The 23,792-nt window shown below is 37.6% G+C and overlaps 1 protein-coding gene across 2 annotated transcripts; it reads left to right on the forward strand.

Moving 5' to 3' along the window:
- The first annotated feature begins 13,202 nt into the window (after window positions 1-13,202).
- On the forward strand, window positions 13,203-17,972 carry emc10 (ER membrane protein complex subunit 10). Of its 2 annotated transcripts, XM_056244203.1 has the most exons (8): window positions 13,203-13,339; window positions 13,498-13,564; window positions 13,676-13,788; window positions 13,906-14,019; window positions 14,450-14,634; window positions 15,192-15,285; window positions 17,007-17,109; window positions 17,674-17,972. In XM_056244203.1, exons 1-7 carry the CDS (start codon window positions 13,244-13,246, stop codon window positions 17,091-17,093), a joined length of 756 nt encoding a protein of 251 aa, XP_056100178.1. In that variant the 5' UTR covers window positions 13,203-13,243; the 3' UTR covers window positions 17,094-17,109; window positions 17,674-17,972. The 2 variants fall into 2 exon arrangements, with proteins under 2 accessions (XP_056100178.1, XP_056100177.1); XM_056244202.1 differs by lacking the exon at window positions 17,007-17,109.
- The last annotated feature ends 5,820 nt before the right edge of the window (window positions 17,973-23,792 follow it).

Consider the following 23,792-nt stretch of genomic DNA (forward strand, 5'->3'; position numbering starts at 1 on the left):
AAGTGTAAACGAGCGGTTTAATGCCCTCTCGTCTCCTATGCCTCTCTCCCTGTCGATAATGTGAATCCATTTCCATAAATACAACATCTATGATTACATATCTACCCCCTATATAGGCTGGAGAATATTTCAGGTTTTACGTCCGTAATCGTTTCTGTCTGAAGGTCCTATTTTGCTAATCCATGGTCGTTTCAGATCCGCCATCCCGCCCCCTGCCCCCTGGGTCATACAGCTATTCTGAAACCTAGAAAAACAACCACATGATGCCCTGAAATTGAGTGCAGGCTGAAATGCCAGCATCAGCATTTGAAACTATTTCATATACATGGCTGTACTCAGAATTTGCTCACTTTAGTTACATTAGCCTACAGCGCTAGTACTCTCACCTTCACTTTGCTGACAATCTCTTTCTACTCTCTGTTCCTCTCTCTTCGCTCCCTCACTCTGTTTGGCCGAGTAAATGCCGTCGAATGTTCACAAAGTTAATCTCTCATGACATTTACTCCACTACTTCTCTGCATCTCTTTCACGTCAGTTACATGTCAGTTAATTTCCACCATTTTGACAGGCCAGTGGGGGAAGATTGTGAAGTCTCTCAGACAGATCTCGGGATGTGATAACTGAAAGCAGGGGCCTCACTGAGTGTGGCCTTGAGTTAACATGTCTACCCACACCGCTGTGCGTTAATGCCCTTCGCATATCACCACATATATGCTTCCAATGCACTCTGACCTGTCACATACAGTGTTATACAAACAAAACCTGAAAGGATGTCTGAGTGTTTAGAGTCAAGCTCAAATGTGTTTCGAGTGTGACAAAAAAAACAAAAAAAAAACATGATCTCTGCTCTTCGTGTGGCATGCTGTTATGTCTGTCATGACAACTCGCAGAGAGATTGGCATGGTAATGGATGTGGCCATGTTAATGTATTTGGTCTTGGCGGAATAGATCTCAGAGACTTGCTACTGTCAATACATTCACAGACATTGCTGTGACCATGTAAGACATTCTGCTGCTGTACATATAACATACATTAAATAACCTCTCGTAGCAGATCTATACAGGTGGATCTGGGGAAGGTGGAGGGTTTCTGAAAGTGCGCTGCAGACTGCTAACAGGAAACAAAGTTTGAAATGTTCATATTTGAAATGTTGAGCAGCAGCTCATTGGCCGCTGATGCCACAGCAACCAATCAGCTGCGCTATATAGATAAGGATGCGATTGCTAACAGATTGAGTTAAGGAACTATCAGCCTGCGCCATCTAGAGTTGTACAACTTTGTATTTATCGTATACTGCCAATGTAATCAAAAATTTACCTGCAGGCAAATTATGAATGAGGGCAAAATTGATAGTACTGAATAATATTAATCATAATATTCAAAATTTATTGGTCTTGGGTCTGGGTATCGGTTAATGTTCTCAGGCAAGAACAATTTTTCAACAATGCTAAATCTGACAGTGTAGTCTTATTTACGCAGAAATGACTCGTCCTTTTAGTGAATCAAAAATAGAAAGCACAACCAGTGCAGTTCCAGTGACAAAACCGTTCTATGCACTTTCATGGGAAGTGTTCATGAGTTTATCATTTTATTTATTTTTTGGAATAATAGTTACATCGTCCCTGAATAATTTTTGACATTAGCTGAGAGATCAATTTCTGTGTAAGCAAAGTGGACATTATAACCGAAATTTGCCAAAATTAATTGATCAAAGTGAAACGGAATTGAATCAATTGGTTCGGAAAATCGTAAACAAACTGAGTCTGGAAATGTGTATCGATACCCAGTCCTACTCTTTTCTGGGTCTTGCCGGGTCTGTGGTCCAGTTGCAACAAATGCGTTAAGTTAGGAAAACCTTCATTGTATTAATAACAAGAGTTTTTCTAATGTAAGGGGTTTGTTGCAACTGGCTGGTGGCCTTGACTTCAACTCTGATGTCTAATGAATTCCATTTAAGATATTTCAATTTTTAAAATAAACAGACACGGATGGGAACAGCCAAGTGATATATGTAGTGTTTCTAAGGATATCACACAAAAAAAGAAAGAAAAAAAGAGATAAGTTTTCCCCTCAGGCTTCATTCAGCTCCTCGGATCCAGATTGAAAGCAGCTATTTTTCCAAGCTGTGTGTGTGATGGAGTGACTTTGGCATTTGAAGCATTTGGAGTGGATACAAGTGCAGGGAGGGTCGGCCGCACATGATGAAGTTTCCCCATTTTATGAGGATGGAGAGAGTGATTATTTTGGCAGCAAGAGGAAACACTTAAGAGAAACGTTACAATATCTATCAGTCTCATGCGTGACAGTACTGATGATTTGAGTTATGGATAAAGATCGTAAATATCTCTTTCCTACGTATATGGAAAGATGAGGGGGTGAGGATAAAAATGAAGATTAGGGAGATGGTGACTATGCATAAACAGTTTGATCATGATCATCTGATCTGAGAATAAAAATAAACTGGTTGCTATGGGTCATGCTGTGAATGTAATTACAACCTTTCTAGTTTTATAAGAATAGTTATAGTTTTAGATGAATTAAAATTCATTTTAATCTGAATATCACTTCAGCTTATTCAACAAAAATGATTTACATAAGCCGATTTAAAATGAAACATTTAATTAAAATGATTCTCTCTCACAGTTTTTATGAAGTAAAGACAGGGGGTATCATATATAATAAATGTCAAAAGGTGTGGTTTATGGTGTGATGATGTTGAGATTAATTATGGCCTCTTTACTTTCTGACAGTGATCTCTTTCTCTCTTCCACTCTCAGGATAGCACTTTACATTTTTAATAAACCAAGCTAAATTTTAACTAATCTTGACAGGCAGTGATCACCATGAATTCTGGGTGGGGGGGGGGGGGGGGGGTGGGGGGGGGGTTCCACACATAAATTATATATTTTTTTCATGTTCTTTACATTTTTTTTTTAATCGTTACATAATGTATGTTAAGTTTATATTACACTTTTTCTTTGTAAAAAAAAAATTGTGAAAAATGTAAAAATTTAAATACTACTTTAAAATCATTTCAAATAAATGAAATAAATTGAATTAATAATGAAATGAATTAATAAATATAAAAATAAAAAAATAATAAGAGAAATTATACATACAATCATACATTAAACATACAATCACATATAAACACTATTGTTTGGTCACCTATATGTCCTTACATAAAAAAAAATCATATTGATGGAAGTGTATGCAAGATGGTACAGTGGTCAATAAACATGTCATAAGGTCGTAAACACAATTTTACACTGGTCTGTTTTCCCCAGTATTTTCCCCACCTTGTTTAAATGGACATGTTGCTTAGATGAATGGAAATGATTTATACTGCGGGTGCAGAGGAAGCAGGAGAAAAGGTTGACGTTTTAACACAGATAAATAGATACAAATTAGCACAGTGGTTTTGCCGGGGCGCTCAAGGAGATTTACCATCCTGCAGAGTTTAGTTAAAATCTAATCAAATACTCATGAACCAGCTAATCAAGGTCATTGGGTTCACTTGAATATTTCATGACTCCAGATCTCCAGGAGGAGGACTGAGCACAGCTGAGGTGTGCAATATGCAACAGCGGTTCATGAATACAGTCATAAAGCGATATTAGGTCATGCAGTACATATCCCATTACGGTTAAGTTGGAGGACATATTCAGAAACACACCAAAAGTGAGCGCTCACACATCTGCGTGTAATCCATCATGAAGGAGATGCATGCCAAGGAGCACGTTGTGATGTTAACGGTTATGAGGTAATGCTACACTATCCCAGCTGGAAATGAGACGTTGAATGTTAAGACACTGTCACTGTATGTGTGTGTGTCTGTGTGTGTGTGTGTGTGAGTGAGTGATTGAGGGGATTACTTACTTTGAGCTATGCAAAACCTCCCTTTGGGAATGTCCAAGGATGCCCTCAGTTGGAAAAATAATTTATAGCTACATTTACACTATTATTTTACATCGGATTATTCATTTTCTTTACCTGAATACCACAGTTAGACCTACCTAAAAAACTCAAAGCGCTGTTGTTTTCATTTGTATTTGTTATATTGTATTTTGTTTTAACCACTGGCCCAATTGGGTCAACAGAAAAAAATCTTTAGCCATGTATGGTAAAGTCAACTTTTGTGTGCTTGTATGTGTTGCTCACATACAAACAAAATGGTAAAAATAAAAAAAGAAGAGGATAGAGCAAGAATCTGTCCATCCTGGAACGCAGAGTTCAAAGAGAGTGTTTGTGTCATGATTCCTTTGCTCTGTTGTGGTGAAAATAGGGGGATTTGGGAAAAGGGGGCATCATAGTAATGACATTTCAGATGCCAAGAAAGAGGCTTAAACTTCACTAATACTCAATACTCTGGGTGTTTCATTAGTAGTGTTACAGGGAACCAAACTCTTGTTGTCCTGCCAGGACAGAAATTACATTATTACAGCATGGCAGGACAACACACGCTTATAAAGAAGGAAAAGGAATCACAACATTGTCACAGAAGATGTTTAAACCACAACCAAATAATCAAAGAGCCATTTCAAAATATTTTAGGACATTTTTAGAAATCCTTCACCCATCTCAAACTGTCACAGGCCAGACATTTCCCTATTATGGTAAAGCTTGGATATTAAATTAGTCTTCGTAAAGTGATTTATATTAATGTGACATATCTCATAGGCTTTATTTCAGCCCCAATCCAATATTAATGCAAATGCACAATTTATAGCGCACAGCCTTGACTCACTATTACAGTACTATCATTACAGAGTATGCATGATCATGGAGCAATATGCACAGACACACACTTCTCTGAACACTTTTCACTGCCAACATGCCTGTTTGTAAAATTGCACACCCTCCTAAAAGCTGCTCGGAGCTATTCTGGAAGCTGTTTATTAAGGAATCGTGCTCTTTCCCAGTAACTAAAGCTTCAGGAGATCCCTGTAAAACTCAACACAAAGTGGCCAGTGTATGTTACTGGGGGACTTGAGTGGAGGGTGGCAAATGTGATCTTTAAGAAAAAATAAACTAAAAGAGGGGCTTCGTGTGTGGTCTGAAGTGTCAAGCTGGGATGAATGAGAAAATGGAAGAATAGACAAGAGAGGGAGCAACAGATTATGCTCCAATAAAATGTCCAGTTATTTGACACTCGTGATGTCATGCTCTCAGATTGGGTTTAACACCAAGTCATGGGCCTGAGTTAGAAGGAAAAACTGAATCATAACAGAGACGAGGCAGATCTCAAGAAGGCATGGTGACACTGATCTGACCTTGTGTTTTTTTTAAAGGGTCGTTATAGGAGACAGATTTGTTTGCTAAATGCGTTCCCATGGCAAACAAATGATGTCCTTAACGGAATACTGAACTTAGTCACACTGTACAATGTTTAATGTATAATGCAAAATAACTTTAAAAAATAAAACCTCTGGACATTTGAATGGGTTATATAAATATAAAATGACAATTGTTTACTGCTATTGAAATCTCCATTCAAAATGCTCATGCAGACTTTTTATTTGTGTCAGTGCAATTAACCATGGTCAAATTATTTGTATAAATTAGTTTTTAGTCAGTTTAACAAATAATTAAAATTAAAATAATATTTTATTTTTTAATTATTTTTTATATTTTTAGCATAAATGGTTTCGTTTCCTGAGAAAGATTGTGGATTATTCCATCTTCCTACTTTTAAATATCTGGAATTTCCAGTTCTATTTCCAGTAATTACAAACATCCTGATCTGTTTTCCTTAACAGCGTCCACCGTTAAGCAGCTTAGCGCCACAATTACTTCCCTGTACATTAAATGCATTTTGAGACTATTACAGCATAAGTTTTGCTTATTATCCTGCTGTTGCAGGAGTAATGCCATCTCTGTGAGGATGATTTAGACTTCATCATAGAAATTCAGCAGCAGCTCAAAACACTGCACAACCTTTAGTTTCTTCTGCCATCCAAACCCTGAACAGCACTTCCTCTTTCACCATGGAAATTTTTCAGGGTCTGTCAAATCTGTCAGATTTCTTTCTGTCTCAAGGCTGTGTACTCAACGATGAAAATGAAGAAGGTCATATTTTAGAACCCCAGTCAGATACACAAGTTCACAACATCACTACATGGATGAACATGGGTGTCTTTTGACATCAACTTCTGATATTTGATGCAAATGATTCCATCTGCTGGTTATAGTCCAATGCCTGCAATTCACTCCTTAAAAGCTCCATTAAAAAGGTGCGGTAGCTGAAGCTTTTAGCTCTGTATCAGTGCCAGCAATTTAAATCATACTGTATGTTAAGAACTAACCCACTCCAAATATCAGCACTAATACTTTAAGGACCACACACTTGATATGCTATTGATTTTAAATTGTGCACTACTTAAATCAATAGATTCATTTTCATAATGATCAGAATTTCACTTACAGGGTCAATTGAGCATTGAGTATTTGAATGGAGGTCTTTAAGAAAACATTCCTGCAGGCGAAACACCATATTCATGCAGCATTGTGTGATATCCTCAGAGTATTCACATATAATGAGATTTGAATTTGATCATTTTTCCCTCTTCCCTCTGGAATGTGATTCTACCTCTCAGACGTTTACGTTTTGTCCACTGGTTGATGATTAGTGATAAAAGGCTGGAATACACTACACAAATATTTAATTTACAGTCTGGACGAGTGAACGCTAGATGTCGAAAGTCAGAGTTAGTCTGTAGATTTTGGGCAGTCAGAGTTGACAGATTTCAAAGAAAATCATGATGGGCACAGACTATGATTTTTCCCCCCTCCAGATTATGATTCAATCCAGTTTGATAATATCAAACACATTAATATTTTGAGCCGATTTTAGAAAACACATATTGTTTTTGTTTGTCACTCATGCATCTCCTAGCAATGAGGCGCATGTTTAGTGCTCAAAATGACCTGAAAATCTGGTAGTGTGTGTGGTTGTTTAATGTATGATGACCAATTTTTCTCTGTAACCATTTATGAAATCAGCAAGTGTATGATGCCTAGGTTTTCAAATCTGTTTAGAGTAGTGTATTCCAGCCTTAGTAATCATCACCAAGATACATATATAATTCAAACTGATGGGCATCAAGCTATAGAGTGTTTTCTCAGTCTAGTCATCTATAGTGCCAAACCCTAAGCTGAAAATTGACCTCTCACTCCTGCTGCTGCCAACCCAACCTCGAAAATTCATCTTTCAACACCTGTCACAGCCGAGGCGGTATAAACGTCTCCTTACAATAATACATTCAGGCCCATGATTTACGTTTTAAGCAAAGAAAGCAATATTTCTCCGCCTCAGCGGGTAGTTAGCTAACAAAAAGTGTGAGCCAATGATCAAGATGTGTCTTACACAGCTCGCTGAATGAAATGATCAACAAATGGATGTTATTATGAATGTTAAGTGTGGGCCAGACAATGATGCATTCTGCCAGTCAGACTATAAAAGCATAATTTACATTAACGTGACATATGAAATGACAAATTGCGATGATTAAAATATACACTGTAGTTTTAAATGTAAAATCGATGCTGAAAATTAACTTAAAGAGGCTTACCTGGCTTATTCGGTTCAGGCATGGTGGTTCGTCATATGTCGGTCACCCTGACTTTTCTTTCTCCCACACTTTACTCATCTTTCATGCCTTTTATTCCCTCCTCCCATGGCAAAAATGTCCTCCCCATCCTTGAGTAAGATAGAGAAGGGTGGGTGAGCAGAGAAAAGCGATACATGGAGAGAGAGCAACAGAACGAGTGTCACTTGAGACAACTTGGACAGGAGGAGCAGACGAAAGACAGCGTCAAGGGTGAAAAAGTTTTACATTATAACAAACATGGTGTCTCTATGGCAAAGCTGTTAATTGGTAATCGTGTTAAAGCGTGCTGTGAACCAAGCTATTTGCTAATGGCATGATATATTTGTAGATAGATATTGATCGACAGCCTGTTTGAAGCATATTAAAGCGGCGGTTACCTCAGAAAATTAGAGAGAACAGAATCAAGCCTGCTGAGAGGCTGTCAGAGGTTAAGTACATTTGACACACTGACCTTTGACCTTACATCTCTCTAACCACCCCTTTCTTTTCAACAAGTAAAAGTGCTGACAATTATGCTCATTCATTAGGCCAGTCATAAATCCTCACAAGTCACACACTGAGTGTCAAAAGAAGTGTGACGTTTTACGAATAACAAGGCTAAACTGTGAATGAATGCGATTAAACTTGAGCTCTTTGCTAGTGGGTTAATTAACCTACCCAAACCCATTCAATACACGAGAATAATGAGATAATTAGAACATAACTTAATATCATAACTGCATCTGCACAAAATGGCGTGAATGCACAAGTGAAGTTGCATGCTAATCAGATTTTGCAAGCCACACTCTTTCTGCAACAATGTGCTGAAACATGAACAGCGAACAACTAAAACTTAAAGAGTTGACAACATTGAGAGTTTTTGCATGTTTTGCAAAAGGATGATGCATGTTTAAATTAATATGATACCGTTCAAAAGTTTGATGTCAGTAAGACTTTTATTCCGCAAGAATACATTAAATGGATCAAAATGTTTACATCGTTAGGGTCAAATAGATTCTGTTCTTTTGGTTTTTTTATTCATCAAAGAATCCTGAAAAATATATAGTTTCCAAAAAAATATTAAGTAGCACATTTGTTTTGTTTTTTGTTTTTTTAAAATAGAATTAGAAAACAGTTGTAATAATATTTCACAATATTACTGATTTTACTGTAGCCACGGTGAGCAAAATAAATTATTCTCAACTTTTGAATGGTAGTGTTTACAAAATGTTTGAATATCTGGCTTAAAATGAAATTTTCCTCAACTAAACTCGCATGCCATGTAATGAAAAACTGACTCAGTTTAATTAATATGACATGACAAAACACGGAGTTAATAGGATCTTTTGTTAAAAAAGATAACTAAAACAATAAAAATGCAAAATGTAACACTTCAATTATGGTGTAAGACGCTGAACTCAACGGTCACAAGATGTCCTGTGTACAGTCTTTACACAAATGTCTTTAACAGCAAAACAGCAGAGATCAGAGTTTAGTCACATCCCTGGTGTGAATGCTTGAAGTGTACCGTTCAATGACGCTCTGTTAAGCTTGACACCAATAAACGCTCTTTTGAACTTTAATTTGGGGGAGAGAAGACTGGGCAGAGACTGTGCTATTTATAGAAAGTGCAACCTGAGAGGCAGGTGTCGAGGAGAAAAATTACACCATATTACGAATGAGAGGATCGAGACAGAAGAGCCTAACGTACAACCATAAGCACAAGACATATGCAGCAGAAAAGAAAGTGATATCTTGAAGACAACAGCCAGGAAACAAGATACTTCATGCTTCACAGAGTGCTCATTTAATTTATTTGATTCAATTAAACGTAATATGGACTTGGTAAAGAAAATATAAATCATATGTCACAATATACCAACTCTGATCATGAAATGTAAGCAGAAAATGTTTTATAATAAAATGTCACCCCACGAGTTTAATGGCACATAGATGCCTTCACAGTGATGAGATGGATAATTATAGTTCTGCAGGAGTGTGGGGCTTCACTATTGTCTGAGGGTGTGATGACAGACAGCAATGACTAGATGGAAGAGATATATATTCATTTCAAAGTAGGAATGTCTTGGAAATCACATGGCAAGGGTGCATGGAAAACCCAAGCCCTTCTGCTGAAACAGTCCATTAATCATACAGGCTCTCTTAGAGATGTGTTCAGTTCTGGAAGTGCCAATACGCCATGCTGTATCACTTACCTCAGTGTCATCTGATTAATGTAATTGAAAGGGCGTGCGTCTGTTTGTTTTTTCTCATGCCTTGGATCTTAATGGCAGTCCGTGGGTCCCACACTGAGTGGCGCAAATAGGTACACTATTGATTGGGGGGAAAAGAGTGTAAGATAATCAGTAACTTTGATTTACAGAACAATAGGCACAGAACAGTACAGAACAAAATAAGTTTGTGGAACACAACAACTGCGTGCTACTGTAATTGATTGTAATCAATCTAAGCTAAATTTGATTAACCTGTGGCCCTGATGGCCCATTCTGTTGGCGATGTGGTTATTATCTTATAGGCTCACTACAATGACAGATATTGAGGAAAAGGAGTAAGTTCTCAGTTGGTTGGGAAACATTGCAATATTTGCGTAGACATAACTTTGGTCATGTCTGTAACAGCTTAACAAGAAAACATTTGATTGCATTATATGTCAGACCCAAGGACAACATCAAAAATGATTACATTATACAGCAGGGTATTTCTTTAATGGACACTTCTGGCCCTGTGGACTTTTAGAAAATAAAACTCTTTAAACATTTCCCACACTGTAACTAATTTTCGTCATTTTCCGCACTGCGACTGGTTTATTATATGTATCATGTAAATATGCATCACTGAAGACTTCTTGTCATTTTTTTCCCAGAAAGTTATGAACATTTTCACCACTCTGTGATTACTAACACATCTTAAATTATGTAACGTGTTTAGCATTGAGTGGAGAAAATTACATTTTTTGGACTAATATAGACAGACTGCTTTTTCTTGCTAACATTGTTTTAATATATATATACTTTCAGAGCTAGAATTGCATAAATATACACAATAAACAATTTCACAATTTCTGCATGTTATTCCCTGCGATTTTCTTTGTTTTCTTCACACATTACTTATCATATTCCTCATTATATCCCAAACATGCTCTTCACCGACACATTGCTGCCTGTAGGTTAACTTTTGATGCCACATTGTTGGTTGTGATGGAATGACGTCATAACAGAGGGACAGTTATAATTTTGTAAAATAATAATAATAATAATTTGCATATAAACCATTTTCACACAATACACATTTATTTTTACTCTTTGTTAAGATTATTATTATTATTTTTTTTGTGCCTATTTAATCTGAGTCTGGTACAAGTGTAAGAACATAAAATATATACCAAAAAAAGCATTTGAAAAAAAGGTTTAATTTCCCATTAAACATTTTAATGGGAAAAAGTTAAAATCTGCGGTAAAATTTTTTACAAAAGAAAAATGCTTTGGACATAAGGTGCCTCTGCCTCTGCTATTGAAGAAACACCACATAGGCCTTGACCTTACGCAAAATTGACATGCGTTTTAACATCTGAATATTGAAAATAAGGTCCTAGAATAAAATATAATAATAATAATGGTAACACGTTACAGTAAGGTTTCATTAATTGACATTATTTAACTACTTATGTTAACATGAACTAAGAATGAACTATGAACAATTCTTCCACAGTCAAGTCAAGTCACCTTCATTTATATAGCGCTTTTTACAATACAGATTGTTTCAAAGCAGCTTTACAGTGATAATAGGAAATTAACTGAACAGAGACTGTTTTGGCTGTACAGCTCTAGAAGAATTTATTCATCTTTGTTAATGTTAATTTCAACATTTACTATACATTATTGAAATCAAAAGTTGTTTTTGTTATAATGCACCATGAACTCACCTGAACACACCATGAACAACTGTATTTTTTATTAATTTAACATTAACAAAGATTAGGCTACTAAATATGGTAAAAAATGTATTGCTCATTGTTAGTTCATGTTAGTTAATACATGAACTAATATAACAAATTAGACCTTATTGTAAAGTGTTACCATGATAATACTATGATTGGAGGCAGTTATTTGAGGTGAATATAAAGGTCTTGTTATCAATCAATTTAGCATGTGACTTGTCTTGAGCCATGTTAAAATTTGTTTTGTAGTGGGCACATTTTCCTGTTACTAAACTACTCTCTAGTGTCCAACTCCTGTCATTACATTTTCTCTACTTGTGACAACAACAGGTATAATGAAGTTAACCACAAACTTGTAACACAGAGAGAACCCTGTAGCCTGTACACTAGCGCACACGTTTACTGAACGTTAAAGCTCTATGTCTTTCAAGCATGTGTTTTTGTCCAGTTTACCCGTTAATGTCTATTGGAAATCCGTCTTGGTCTCACAGTGAACCCTGTTGGTTGCAGACTCAATGTGATTAGTCAATCATACAGCGACATCTTTCCTAAAACACAACAAAAACACTCAATTTGCAGAAAACTGGACCACTGAGTATGGATTAATCGTGGGGGGAAATCTCAAAAATTACAAAAAATAAGCTTAAGATTGCGAACAGCGACTCCTATTGATTCAGTGATTCGTGTTGCACAAAATGTAGGTGTAATTCAATTTCGTAAACAGAGGGGGCAGTACATCATTTATTTTCTGGCCACTATAATGGCATTAAAATTAACCAGATTTTGTGACAAAAATTAAATTAATAGCATCCGTGAGCATATATTTTTAATTTTGGAGGGAAGAAAAGGACGGTTGACTTCTGTACCAAAAAAAACAACGTAAAAGTTCTACCAAAAAGGTTAATTTAGAGCTATTCAATTCCGTTTAAAATGAGAATCTGATAAAACACACAAAAGACTGAGTCCCGCTGTATTACTCAGGCTGCACTGCAGTGTCTATTCACAGGCGCGATCCCACTACTGATCGGCACGGGGGCTTTGACCTGCTCCGTCTCCGACCTGGGCCGGTTCACCCCTCCTTAGACGACCTGGTAGTCCCGGGCTCCCCCAGGAGCACCATATCGATACCGAACTTAGTGCGGACACCCGATCGGCATAGTCCACAGCAGCCCAGAACCCCTGAGCTCAAGCGGTCCGCCAGCCTCAGCCTCCCAGTAGCTTGGATTACAGGCGCACGCCACTGCGCCCGGCGAAGGAACAGCCGATTCTAGCAATACTTCAACGTGACTGTGCTCCAGCGTGCAGCGCGCCCTCTAATGGCTGCAAGGAGACACTAACGGAAACATAGCAAAAGTATCAGTTTTAGACATAGACATATGATTTTAGAGCCTGAATAAGACCGAGATAAATGAGGATAAAACATTTTTTAAGTAAAGCAATAAATAAAATAAAAACTCTGAAGACTTTTAATGTGGTATCCAGTTGTATATTGTGAGAGACATATATTAATGCTTTAAAAGTAAATACCATTTTATATATATATATATATATATATATATATATATATATATATATATATGAATATACATTTCATAAGTGAATGGAGGAGTATCTTTAATGTTTTTACGACTTTTATTTTGAAACGCTGTATTTCCGTTACACAGAGAGGAAGTCTCTCTCAAGGCTTGCGACAAAATGGCCACGATAAGAGTCTTGTCGCTTATTTTGTCCGTCCTGTCAATTATTACGCTGTTATGGACACAATCTGGCGAATGCAATAATGGTCGAAGGGTAAGGTGAATATGTTATATGTCCGTTAAACATCATTCTCGTTATGTGTATTCTGTGCGGATTTGCTGATTTCTTGCATATGTGGAGCTTGTTAGCATGTTAGGCTGCTGTCTGATGTGCCTGTATGCGGAGTGAATGTAAATGGTTTTGTTTGACAGATAGGAGATGCGGTAGACACCGATTTCAGCGGATTCTCTGTGCCACTAGAGCACTCATTTGAAATAGGTGAGTATTAAGGTAAATACTTAATAATTAGCCTGTCTTTTAATGTCTCTCTTTGTTGTGTCGTGACCTTTTTTTACAGTCTATGGTCGTGACTGCTGGTTTTTGTTTCAGATGATGTTCCCAGATTTCGCCTTCGTGGTGCCCTGCAGTTCAGGGGTGGAAGGGAAAACGGTGTGTATCTCGCACAAAACCAGCTCTCTGAGAAAGACAGGAATACTATGAAGGTGAGAACCTGCTGTTTTTTAGGAAAGCAAGGATATTCGTTTTAAAGGGTGAAATGTCGTAACCTTGTCTGCTGTCTCTCTGGTCTAAAATTGTATTTCTCTGCCTGTGTCCTTCAGGATGTGGCAGCAGTTGATGGTCTGTACAGGATCCGGGTGCCTAGAGTCTCTCTACAAGTGGACCGGCAGACAGAGAGACAGTCTGAAGGTTACATTACAGCGTTCGTTAGAGCTGTAAGTCAACCTCCTGCAAATATCAACATTAGATATATTTGAATTTAAATATATACGTTTAAAAGCTTGGGGTCTGTAAGAATTTTATTTAAAGAAGTTAATTTATTATATTCGTTAAACTAATAAAAGTTGATTATAATGTTACAAAAAAATTCTGTGTCAAATAAATGCTGTTCTTGTGCACTTATTATTCATCAAAAAATCATGAAAAAAATGTATCATGGTTTCTACAAAAATATCAAGGACAGCTGTTTTCAACATTGATAATAATAATAATAAAGGTTTCTTGAGCACCAAATCAGCATATTAGAATGATTTCTGAAGGATAATCAATAGAAAAAAGTTATTTTAAATTGTACTATTTCACAGCATATATTATTTATATAATATAAACTTTTATTGTCTCTGTCTCTGTCTTTCTTTTTTGCAGTGCTCGTTAGTGGAGTCCCACCTCAGTGACGTCATCACCCTTCACACTGATGTCAGCGGAAATGTCATCGGCATTTCCATAGTGACAATCCCCGGTTCATGTCGTGGAATAGAGGTGGAGGATGAGGTTGACCTGGAAGTTTTTAACACAACAATAAGTGTTGTGGCACCTGTCACTGCACCTGTGTGAGTGCACACACACTCACACACACTCTTATGCTTTTACACTCAGACTGCTATTTCAGTTACTATGTCTACACCAAATTTCAAATTTATTGTTAAGAGGAAAACCCCTTGAGATGTGACATCTCGTTTTCGAGGGGACCTCAAGAAAAACATACTTCACATACATACATACTAACAGAACAAAGACAAAACTACTATGTCTTCACCAGTGATTCTTAACATGTTTTACTCCAAAGCACCCCTTTTTTCCAAGACAATATTCAAATGCCCTCCTGTTTAAGCAGAATATGTATCTCTGGTAAATCTGTATTAATATAAATAAATGATCTCAAAAATATGATGGCAGTTTAATGTTATACACTGAAATAATTGTAAGACATATTGGGTCCCTCTTGGAAGTCTGCAGGCCTCATAGTGGGTTGAGAATGGATCCACTGGTCTACACATTTACTTTATTATTTGAAGAGTATGCAAACAGTGCACCCACAAATTTCATTGTCTGCATATGTTATTATCAGCTCCTTTGGAAATTAGTTTGTCTTGTGCCTCTTATTTAGACCCGAAACAGCACCCTACATTGAGAGGATGGAACAGGAAATGGAAAAGAAAGGCAAAAACCCACAAGAGCAGAAATCCTTCTTTGCCAAATATGTGAGTATTTTTATTTAAAGCTGCAGTCCGTAACTTTTTTGGGTTGAAAATTATCCAAAATAAATTGAGCAAGTACATAACCAAAACTCTCTGCTTGCCTTAGCTCGATTCAAAACGGTAAGCTAGTAATAATGTTTTTAATTCCAGAGGTACTGTTGGATTTCCACGGGAAATTTGAGCATGTCTTTGCGTCATTACGTCACATCTGTACACATAAAGAAGGAGTCTCAGATTTCGAACAGAGATGGCGACAAAGAGGAAAAACTACGGACTGCAGCTTTAATTCTGTATGATGTATGAGACTGAAGACTCATTACTGATTTGAGTTGTGCCAGTTTTTACTTGACTTTTCTGTGAAAGTTCACTTAAAGCTGCAGTCCGTAGTTTTCCCTTTTTGTCGCCATCTCTGTTCGAAATCTGCAATTGCAGTTATTCGCGTAATTATCAACTTTACGTGGTTTGTGCCTCTGCACAGCGTGGATGAACACAATGTTTGAGGAGACTGTGCGGCTGTCAGTCACCGCGCCGGTGTGGATACTGGCATTCAGAATCACAGATTATTATATTTGGAATTATGACCAACATAATAATTTTCACCCTAAAATGTCATCTGAACAAGTAAGAAACATCCACTTTTGTTCTTCTGACCAACTAAGAAAAAAATAATTGCAGTAAATCACGCTGATTAAATCTAACGATCGCTTATCATATCACATCAAACCGTACAAATTATACTTTGTTCTCAAATTGTTAATGTTAACAACATCAGCATTGCGCGACTACATTTAATACCCTTCAGATATGTATAATTTGTTTTCGCATGGGTCCGGTTGCAGTCTCTTTTTTCTGTAGCCACTCCGAAGTCCGAAGTCTTTTGCATTTTACAGCGGGTGAATCTGTTGTCACTGGTGATTGTCGTTTGAACCTTTCTGGATCCGCCATCAAATTAATAAGTTTAATTATATCAAGTGCTGTGAGAAAAGGCTATAAATCTCCACCTCCAGCATCCTCACACGCAATATAGCCTACTAGCCGAGACTCCTTCTTTATGTGTACAGATGTGACGTAATGACACAAAGACATGCTCGAATCTCCCGCGGAAATCCACCAGTACCACTGGAATTAAAAACATTATTACAAGCTTACCGCTTTGAATCGAGCTAAGGCAAGCAGAGAGTTTTGAACACTGGCTGGTTATGTATTTTCTCAAATTTGTTTTGGATCATTTTTAACCCAAAAAAGTTACGGACTGCAGCTTTAAGTAATTGTGTTTGCATTTTGACTAATTATTAATGTGACAATTTTTCCCAACTATGTAGGTAGTAAAAATGTGGAACCTTATGCACTATCATCACATTAATATTTTCTCATCTTTTATTTTACCTCCTTTGTGGAATAACTCCTTTCCAAATGGCCTCTATTCCTGCTAATAGTTTTATTTGTTTGTCTCTTTAGAATTAGTTGTGTATCAGTGGACTGCAATGCCCAAGATGACCGTTACTGTATTTTTTTGGGTGTATTTTGAGCTAAGTTATTTCACGACTGAAGTTGCTGGTCTGTTCCGTCCTTTCCAAAATACAGCTACCAGTATTAATGTCCCTCTTTGTAACCGACCTCTAAACTCTCCTGCAGCGTGTGTCGTGGTTGGCTGTTCTGCATTCACAATGCTGTGTCTGTGCTGTGTCTGTGTTGACTTTGTGCTGGTCTGTGCTGTGTTCCAGTGGTATTTGATTCTGGGAGGTGCAGTGTTCCTCATGGCCACCAGTTCAGCACAGACCCCACCAGGGGGCGCCAGAGAGCAGAGCTGATTTCCATTCATTTCAAGTACTGAAACTCATTTAAGCCTTATTTGGTTACTCTGTCACTCCCGCTGCATTTCTCATTGTGTGTGTATATGGGTCTGAACAAGCACCCACATGCACACAAACTCAAATCCTCTGATCCTTCCTCTGTTTCAGCTTGGTGTTCAGTTGTTTGATGTGCTTTTTTCGTGTAGGTTTCTTGCTGGGTCATGACCAAATCAGTGGTGTTTTGATCAAATAGGGTCTTTTGGCCAGTAATATTAGCAGGTGATGATAGTCTCAAGCTCAGAGATGTTCATGACCCACTCTGCTTGCTTCACTCTTTCCTGTTCTTTCAGTCTCATTTCTCCCTCATAGTGGAAAGTCATTTGTAAGAAGCAGTAAGTGGTGGAGGTTGGACAAAAAGAGAGTAAGGAAGGATGAAACTGAAAATGATTTGCTTGGGAAAACTTTCCAATTAATCCAAAAGCCTGTAATTGCCCTGCACCTAGTCATTGACTCCGGAGAGGAACCGTCATGTTGCATTTCAAACTGCTAACAAATATGTTGAAAACCTTCTTGTGTGTTTTTTCTCTTTCATCACCAGTGGATGTATATTGTCCCTCTTGTTCTTTTCCTGATGATGTCTGGAGCTCAGGATCAGTCCGGAGGCGGAGCCGGAGGAGGGGCGGGCAATGGAGGAGGACGATGATCCCCGCGGCAGCAACAACTCCTGTACATAATATTTTAAAGCAGATTTTGAGTTCACTGACACACATCATGACATGTACACATTTACAAATGAAGGATTGTTCTGGAGAAATAATAATTGAAAAGCTTAACTTATAACTGCATTCTTGGGTTATGTTTTTACTACTGATTTAATAAAATAATTTGATGACCATTCGAAGTTGTCGACATGGTTGTTTACAGAAGTACTGCCGTTCATATTTATAATACAAACACTTCGCGGTCACACTAGACTTTGAGCACGCTAAATTTCTACGGACACTGCAACAGTCGCAAAATGACATCCCATTCTGTGTTTTTACAAAAAAGATGTAAAAATATGCAATCTACTCCACTTTACTGCAATCCTGCAGATTTAAAGTTTGCATCTTTTTACTGCAGCTAAAAAAAATCACGTTATGGCGTATCATTCTTTTAGTCACACGTCTTCACGTGAAATGAATTCGCAGGGCAGAGTTTACCGAACTTGAACTTTGGGGGACTTTTTCCCCCAATTATATTCAGAAAAAGGCAGCTCATGGCAACAGTTGGTTGAGATTAATCATCAAAGCTTGACTCTCAACAGACATGGCTCTTCTCTGAGATTTTATCCATCCTCTCATTGCTATTTCATAAGATGTTGCCAATCATGCGGCTATTAGTGTGTTTGCTGTAAACAGAAGTGAACATGGGGATAGAATGTTCTAGATCGACTCCCGCAGACCATAAGCTCATGTCCCCTTTCTGTGGCTATCTTTGTCAGCTGTCAGTCATTCTCAGCTTGTGGGCCTGTTTGTCTTGGGTCCGTTGATGTATAACTTTGGCAGTGTGTGGTAAATCTGGATCTTATGAGGCTCAGCACAGACAACACTCTATCCTGTTCCTCTAAACCCTTGACCACACCACACACCCATGTTCTCTGAAAGATGTTGTAGTCCCGTGGAGCAGGACAACAATGACCTTAATCAATCACTGTCAGTCTCTTTGTTTCCAGGCCAAAGTCATGGTTAAAGTCAGAAGCAAGCGGAACAGAGCTTGAATGAATTTCAAAGTCATTTACAAGTAAAGGGATCTGCTCATATGCCAAGGTCTGACACCTTTGTGCTTACTGGCCTCTGTAAACAGCCCTGGTGGGCTAAAATGTACCAGGTCAAACGACCAAGCAGGAGACCTTCATTTGTTTTCCCGGCTTTAGCTGTTAAACTAATGAGAAGTAAAACATTGTACATCTGACTTTACAAATCTCAAGCGTTTAGCCCTCTATAAATATTTGGTATTAGGTTGTGAATTTCTCTACAAATAGATCATTCAGTGAAGAACTATCATCACAGCCCTGATGAATGTGTGGATACCAAGAAGCACATGGTTGAAACTGAGACAGAACAGTGGTGTGTGTGGCGTCATAAGGGCATTTCTCTCTGGCTCACTCTTTTGCTCTCCGTCTGCCACTGTATTTGTCTGAACACACAGAGAAGGACACAAAAAGCCCAAATAAGAGAATAACAAACAATTTGATATGCTAGTTTTAGTCAGTTAGTATTGTATTTAGGTCACAAAATATTTGTTGAAATTTTTTTATATCTTCTCAAGGGACTATAGAAATGAAACTTTGATATATTTTAGAGTAGTCAATGTGCTGCTTGTATAACAGAATAGATTTGGCTCACAAGAAAGCCCGCAAACAGTTTTCTGAAGACAACCTGTCCAAGAGCATGAATTACTGGAACCATGTTGTCCTGTGGTCTGATGAGACTAAGATAAACTTGTGTGGCTCAGATGGTGTCCAACATGTGTGGTGACGCCCTGGTAAGGGGTACCAAGAAAATTGTGTCTTGCCTACAGTCAAGCATGGTGGTGGTAGCATCATGGTCTGGGGCTGCATGAGTGCTGCTGATACTGGGGAGCTGCGCTTCATTGAGGAAACATGGATTCCAACATGTACTGTGACATTCTGAAGCAGAACATGATGCCCTCCCTTCAGAAACTGGGCCGACGGCATGATAACGACCCCACACCGCCAAGATGACAACTGCCTTGTTGAGGAAGCTGAAGGTGAAGGTGAGTGGCCAAGAATTTCTCCAGACCTGAACCCTATTGAGCACCTGTGGGGCGTCCTCAAGCGGAAGGTGGAGAAGCGCCATGTGTCTAACATCCAGCAGCTCCATGATGTCATTATGGAGGAGTGGAAGAGGATCCCAGCAACAACCTGTGCAGCTCTGGTGAACTCCATAGGTGCGTTCCATTCGACCGTAAGTGGACTGCGAAGTGGACTTCACAGGGTATTTCACCATCTTAAGTGAGATTCCAATCCGAAGGGAACGAACATGTTCAGTTTGAAGGGCACTGCAAACGCATAGGAAATAAGGGAACATCGATACATCACTTCACAGGAAGTAGAGAGTGAAAATCAACCAACTGTCATTGTGCACCACGTCACCAGTCTGAACTAACCATAGAGCAGAGCCGTTGGAAGAGATTTTAAATTTAAATTTCTAACGGCTCTGAGTTTACGTATGCATTGAGTAGTCATAAATATTGTTATTATTATACAAACTAGAGTATTTATGAACGGTTGGGGTGATGAATGTATCTATAGGCCTATATGATTTTAAATTAGAAACTAAAGTAAATTACAAAATTTAATTAAGTTATATCATAATCTTTGATGACGTTTCAAGGCATTCCAAATGAGTGATTATTGTCAGCAAAGTCCACTTCAACTGATGTACCGTGTTCAGGGAGTAGGGAGCAGTGAACACTGCGTAGGGACCCTGTCAAATGGAACGCACCTCATCATTAAGGTAGTGCTAGATAACAATAGTGTACACACAAAATATTGACACTTTAGGCACAGTTTTGACATGTTAACTTAGGGTGTTCTCACTTTTGTTGCCAGCTATCTTGACAATAATGGCTGTATGTTGAGTTATTTTCAGAGGACAGTAAATCTATACTGCTATACAAGCAGCACATTGACTCTCAAATATATCCAAGTTTCATTTCTATAGTTTTGTCCCTTGAGAAGATATACTAAAATGGTTCCCGAAATGTGAGGGGTGTAGGGCCTACTCACTTTTGTGAGATACTATTTATATATATATATATATATATATATATATATATATATATATATATATATATATATATATATATATATATATATATATATATATATATATATATATATAAAATTGCCACGCCTATTCAGTTGTGTTTGTTTTTAGTTTCGGTTTCATGGACTTTTAGTTTGTTTTCATTCATCATATGTTCTTTTGTTTGAATTTCCCGCCACTCATCAGTTTCCATGGACACTAATCTTCACAGCTGTTTGTCATTTAGTTCATCACCATGTATTTAAGTTCCTCACATTCAGTCTGTGTTTGGTGGTTGATATTTATGTTTGCATTTGTTTAACGCACACCCTCTGTATTTTACATTATTAAGGATTTTTTGTATTGGAACCTGTGGAATCGTCTTCATCATGTGACAGATCGACTGACCCAAAAGATGGATTATGCAGCTAAGTTTTCTGTGATTGCCCATGAGGACGTTGATTTATTTTATTTTTTTGCTGAAAATGTGTTGTCTTGATCACTAGCCCCTTCGACGACAAGACCTTGAAATCTTTGTTCTGGATCTGGGCTAACTACCACTATACCACAGACCTCCCAGAAACCTCTGGACTAAACTGGAGGGATGTCATCATCTGGTGTCTGTAGAGTGTCTACCCCCGGTCCAGAACACATGTGGACCCAGAGCCTGTTTCACCATTTGTGGCCACAGAGGAATCGTGAGCCCCCCACAGACAGAGCTACAATCCGCTGAGACACGTCAGCCAGAGCCCGGTGATAAGTGGACAGCACTGACCCTCGCCAAGAAAGAGGAGCCCCCCTCTTTTTGCATTGAAAACTGGAATCTTTATCTTGTGACAATAATATCTTTTGATAATAATTACTTCTGATTTATGCAGAACAGACAAACATTGTGCTGGTTAACCTACAAACCATTGTCATTCCACCGATGCTATTTCGGCGGGAGGTATGGTTAGGATGTCACTTAAAGCATCTTATACATTCACATACTCACACAATGTACTATGTTTTAGCTAAACATAGCTTACAGTTGCCACCTATTAAAATTCCACCGACTAGCTTTCAGGTCTTCAAAGTAGAAGGGAAGCTGTTTCTCCTTACCATGTTAAAGAGAACCGAGGTGCTAAGAGTGAAAAGAATGAGAGAGGAGGAATACACCTGTCTCATTTATCAGGAATGAAGATGGGCTAGATACTTGCATAATCGACAGTCTGCTTTCAAGCATTAAAGTTGGAGATGAAGAAATGTATCATTATGAAGGGATAATGTGCTGTAATACGGTTCAGTGGATCCACCTTAGATTAGTACATATTTGTTGTTTTTACAATCCTTTTGTTCCATTAACTCTCTGGGGTCGGCGGTCTCGCCGGCGATACCAGCTCACTTTTTTCCTTATCAGTGCAAAAGAGACTCAAATTACTCTGTTAATTTTGATCTTACATATAAGTGTTGTACATCATTCGATCCTGTTAAGTTTGTATTTTTTTTGTGGAACCTCACAATAAAAACAAAGTGTTGTGCTTTTCGCCTAATAAAGAAAAATAAACATGATGCGCGTTCTGCGTTCTCTCTGTCAGTGAAGTCCATTCTGAAACGCGTCCGAAAAATCATCTGTAACTCTGCAAATACTCAGTCAAACAGGTATACAGGCACACAGGCATGAAGCCTGAATTATCTTCTTTTAAATGAAGTAATTTATATTAAAAAAAAAATTTCTCATTTTATGTAATCTGTACGAAAAGAGAGAGATGATAGTCGTTCTCGTCTCAGCTCATTAAAGTTAATTTGACCACGCCCACGGAGCGCGCGCTCTATTCAAACACAAATGCTCTGAGGCGATCCACGCCCACACCAGCTGGATAACCACCGAAAGAGACACATATTACGATGCTGTGAGGAATAATAGTACTATCTTAATAATAATCCTGGAAAAAATTACCTCAGAAGTAGGCTACAGGTAGTTTCATTTGGAGGAGCAACGGATCCAGCCGAGGAAATAGGTAGGCTACATTCTTTATTTTCAAGTGCTTTGTTCTAATCGCGATATGGAATAGTGTCGGTAAACAAAAAGACTGTTTGGATCGCGTTTTTGTGTGTGAATGAATGAACAGCTTTTACCTAAGTATATTCCAATACTGAGATGAGTAAAAATCGACTGAAATATGTTGAAATAAAATATTTTTGTATAAGCAACGTATTAAACTGCAAATTAACATTTATATGTCCTAATCATAAAAACGATATGTTACATATGAAAGACAAGATGTCGTTTTTACTGTAAAATACTGCCACATCAAATAAGCTTGTTGCTAAGATGTTATTATAGTGTTTGTTCGATTGTAAGCTATATTCAAACTAATTAATCTGCAACTGTGAAATATGTATGATAAAATGTATACTTTAGTATATAATACAAAGAAAGATTACATTTGAAATATAGTTAAAATTTTAATTGTTGTTGTAATTGTAACCTTTTTATTAAAATAGCAAAAATATATGTAGGCTACATATAAATAAATCTTAGGTAAATCTTAAAAGCTCAATATAAGCCTCCTCTTTAAATTATTTGTATTGTGTTTTATTAGTGACACATTTGGGATACATTCCCAAACTTTCTGTAAAAACAGTATGATAATTAACTGCACAATTACTAGAAATTTTTACATTTGATATTATACAATTTGCAAGCACAATTTGAAAAATAAATAAATAATTGGAACTGTGAACCAATTTTGTATTATATAGGCATATATATATATATATATATATATATTGTCATTGCATTCTTGTGGCTCAGTGACACACCTGAATGAAAGGCTCATTAGTATGCAGCCCCATTATGCGCTCATTATGCGGGCCCATTGTCTTCTCAGGTGTGAATCACAGCAGGTCACACCCCTGCGCA

The sequence above is a fragment of the Rhinichthys klamathensis genome, unplaced genomic scaffold (assembly GCF_029890125.1).
Source record: "Rhinichthys klamathensis goyatoka isolate OS25496 unplaced genomic scaffold, OSU_Roscu_1.1 h1tg000937l_1, whole genome shotgun sequence".
Lineage (NCBI taxonomy): Eukaryota > Metazoa > Chordata > Actinopteri > Cypriniformes > Leuciscidae > Rhinichthys > Rhinichthys klamathensis.

Excerpts from the sequence above, each read along its gene's own strand:
- emc10 (XM_056244202.1), top strand. The coding sequence starts at position 13,244 with ATGGCCACGATAAGAGTCTTGTCGCTTATTTTGTCCGTCCTGTCAATT. Across the intron at positions 14,020-14,449 it reads TTACAGCGTTCGTTAGAGCT|TGCTCGTTAGTGGAGTCCCA; the intron begins GTAAGTCAACCT and ends TCTTTTTTGCAG. Across the intron at positions 14,635-15,191 it reads GCACCTGTCACTGCACCTGT|ACCCGAAACAGCACCCTACA; the intron begins GTGAGTGCACAC and ends CCTCTTATTTAG.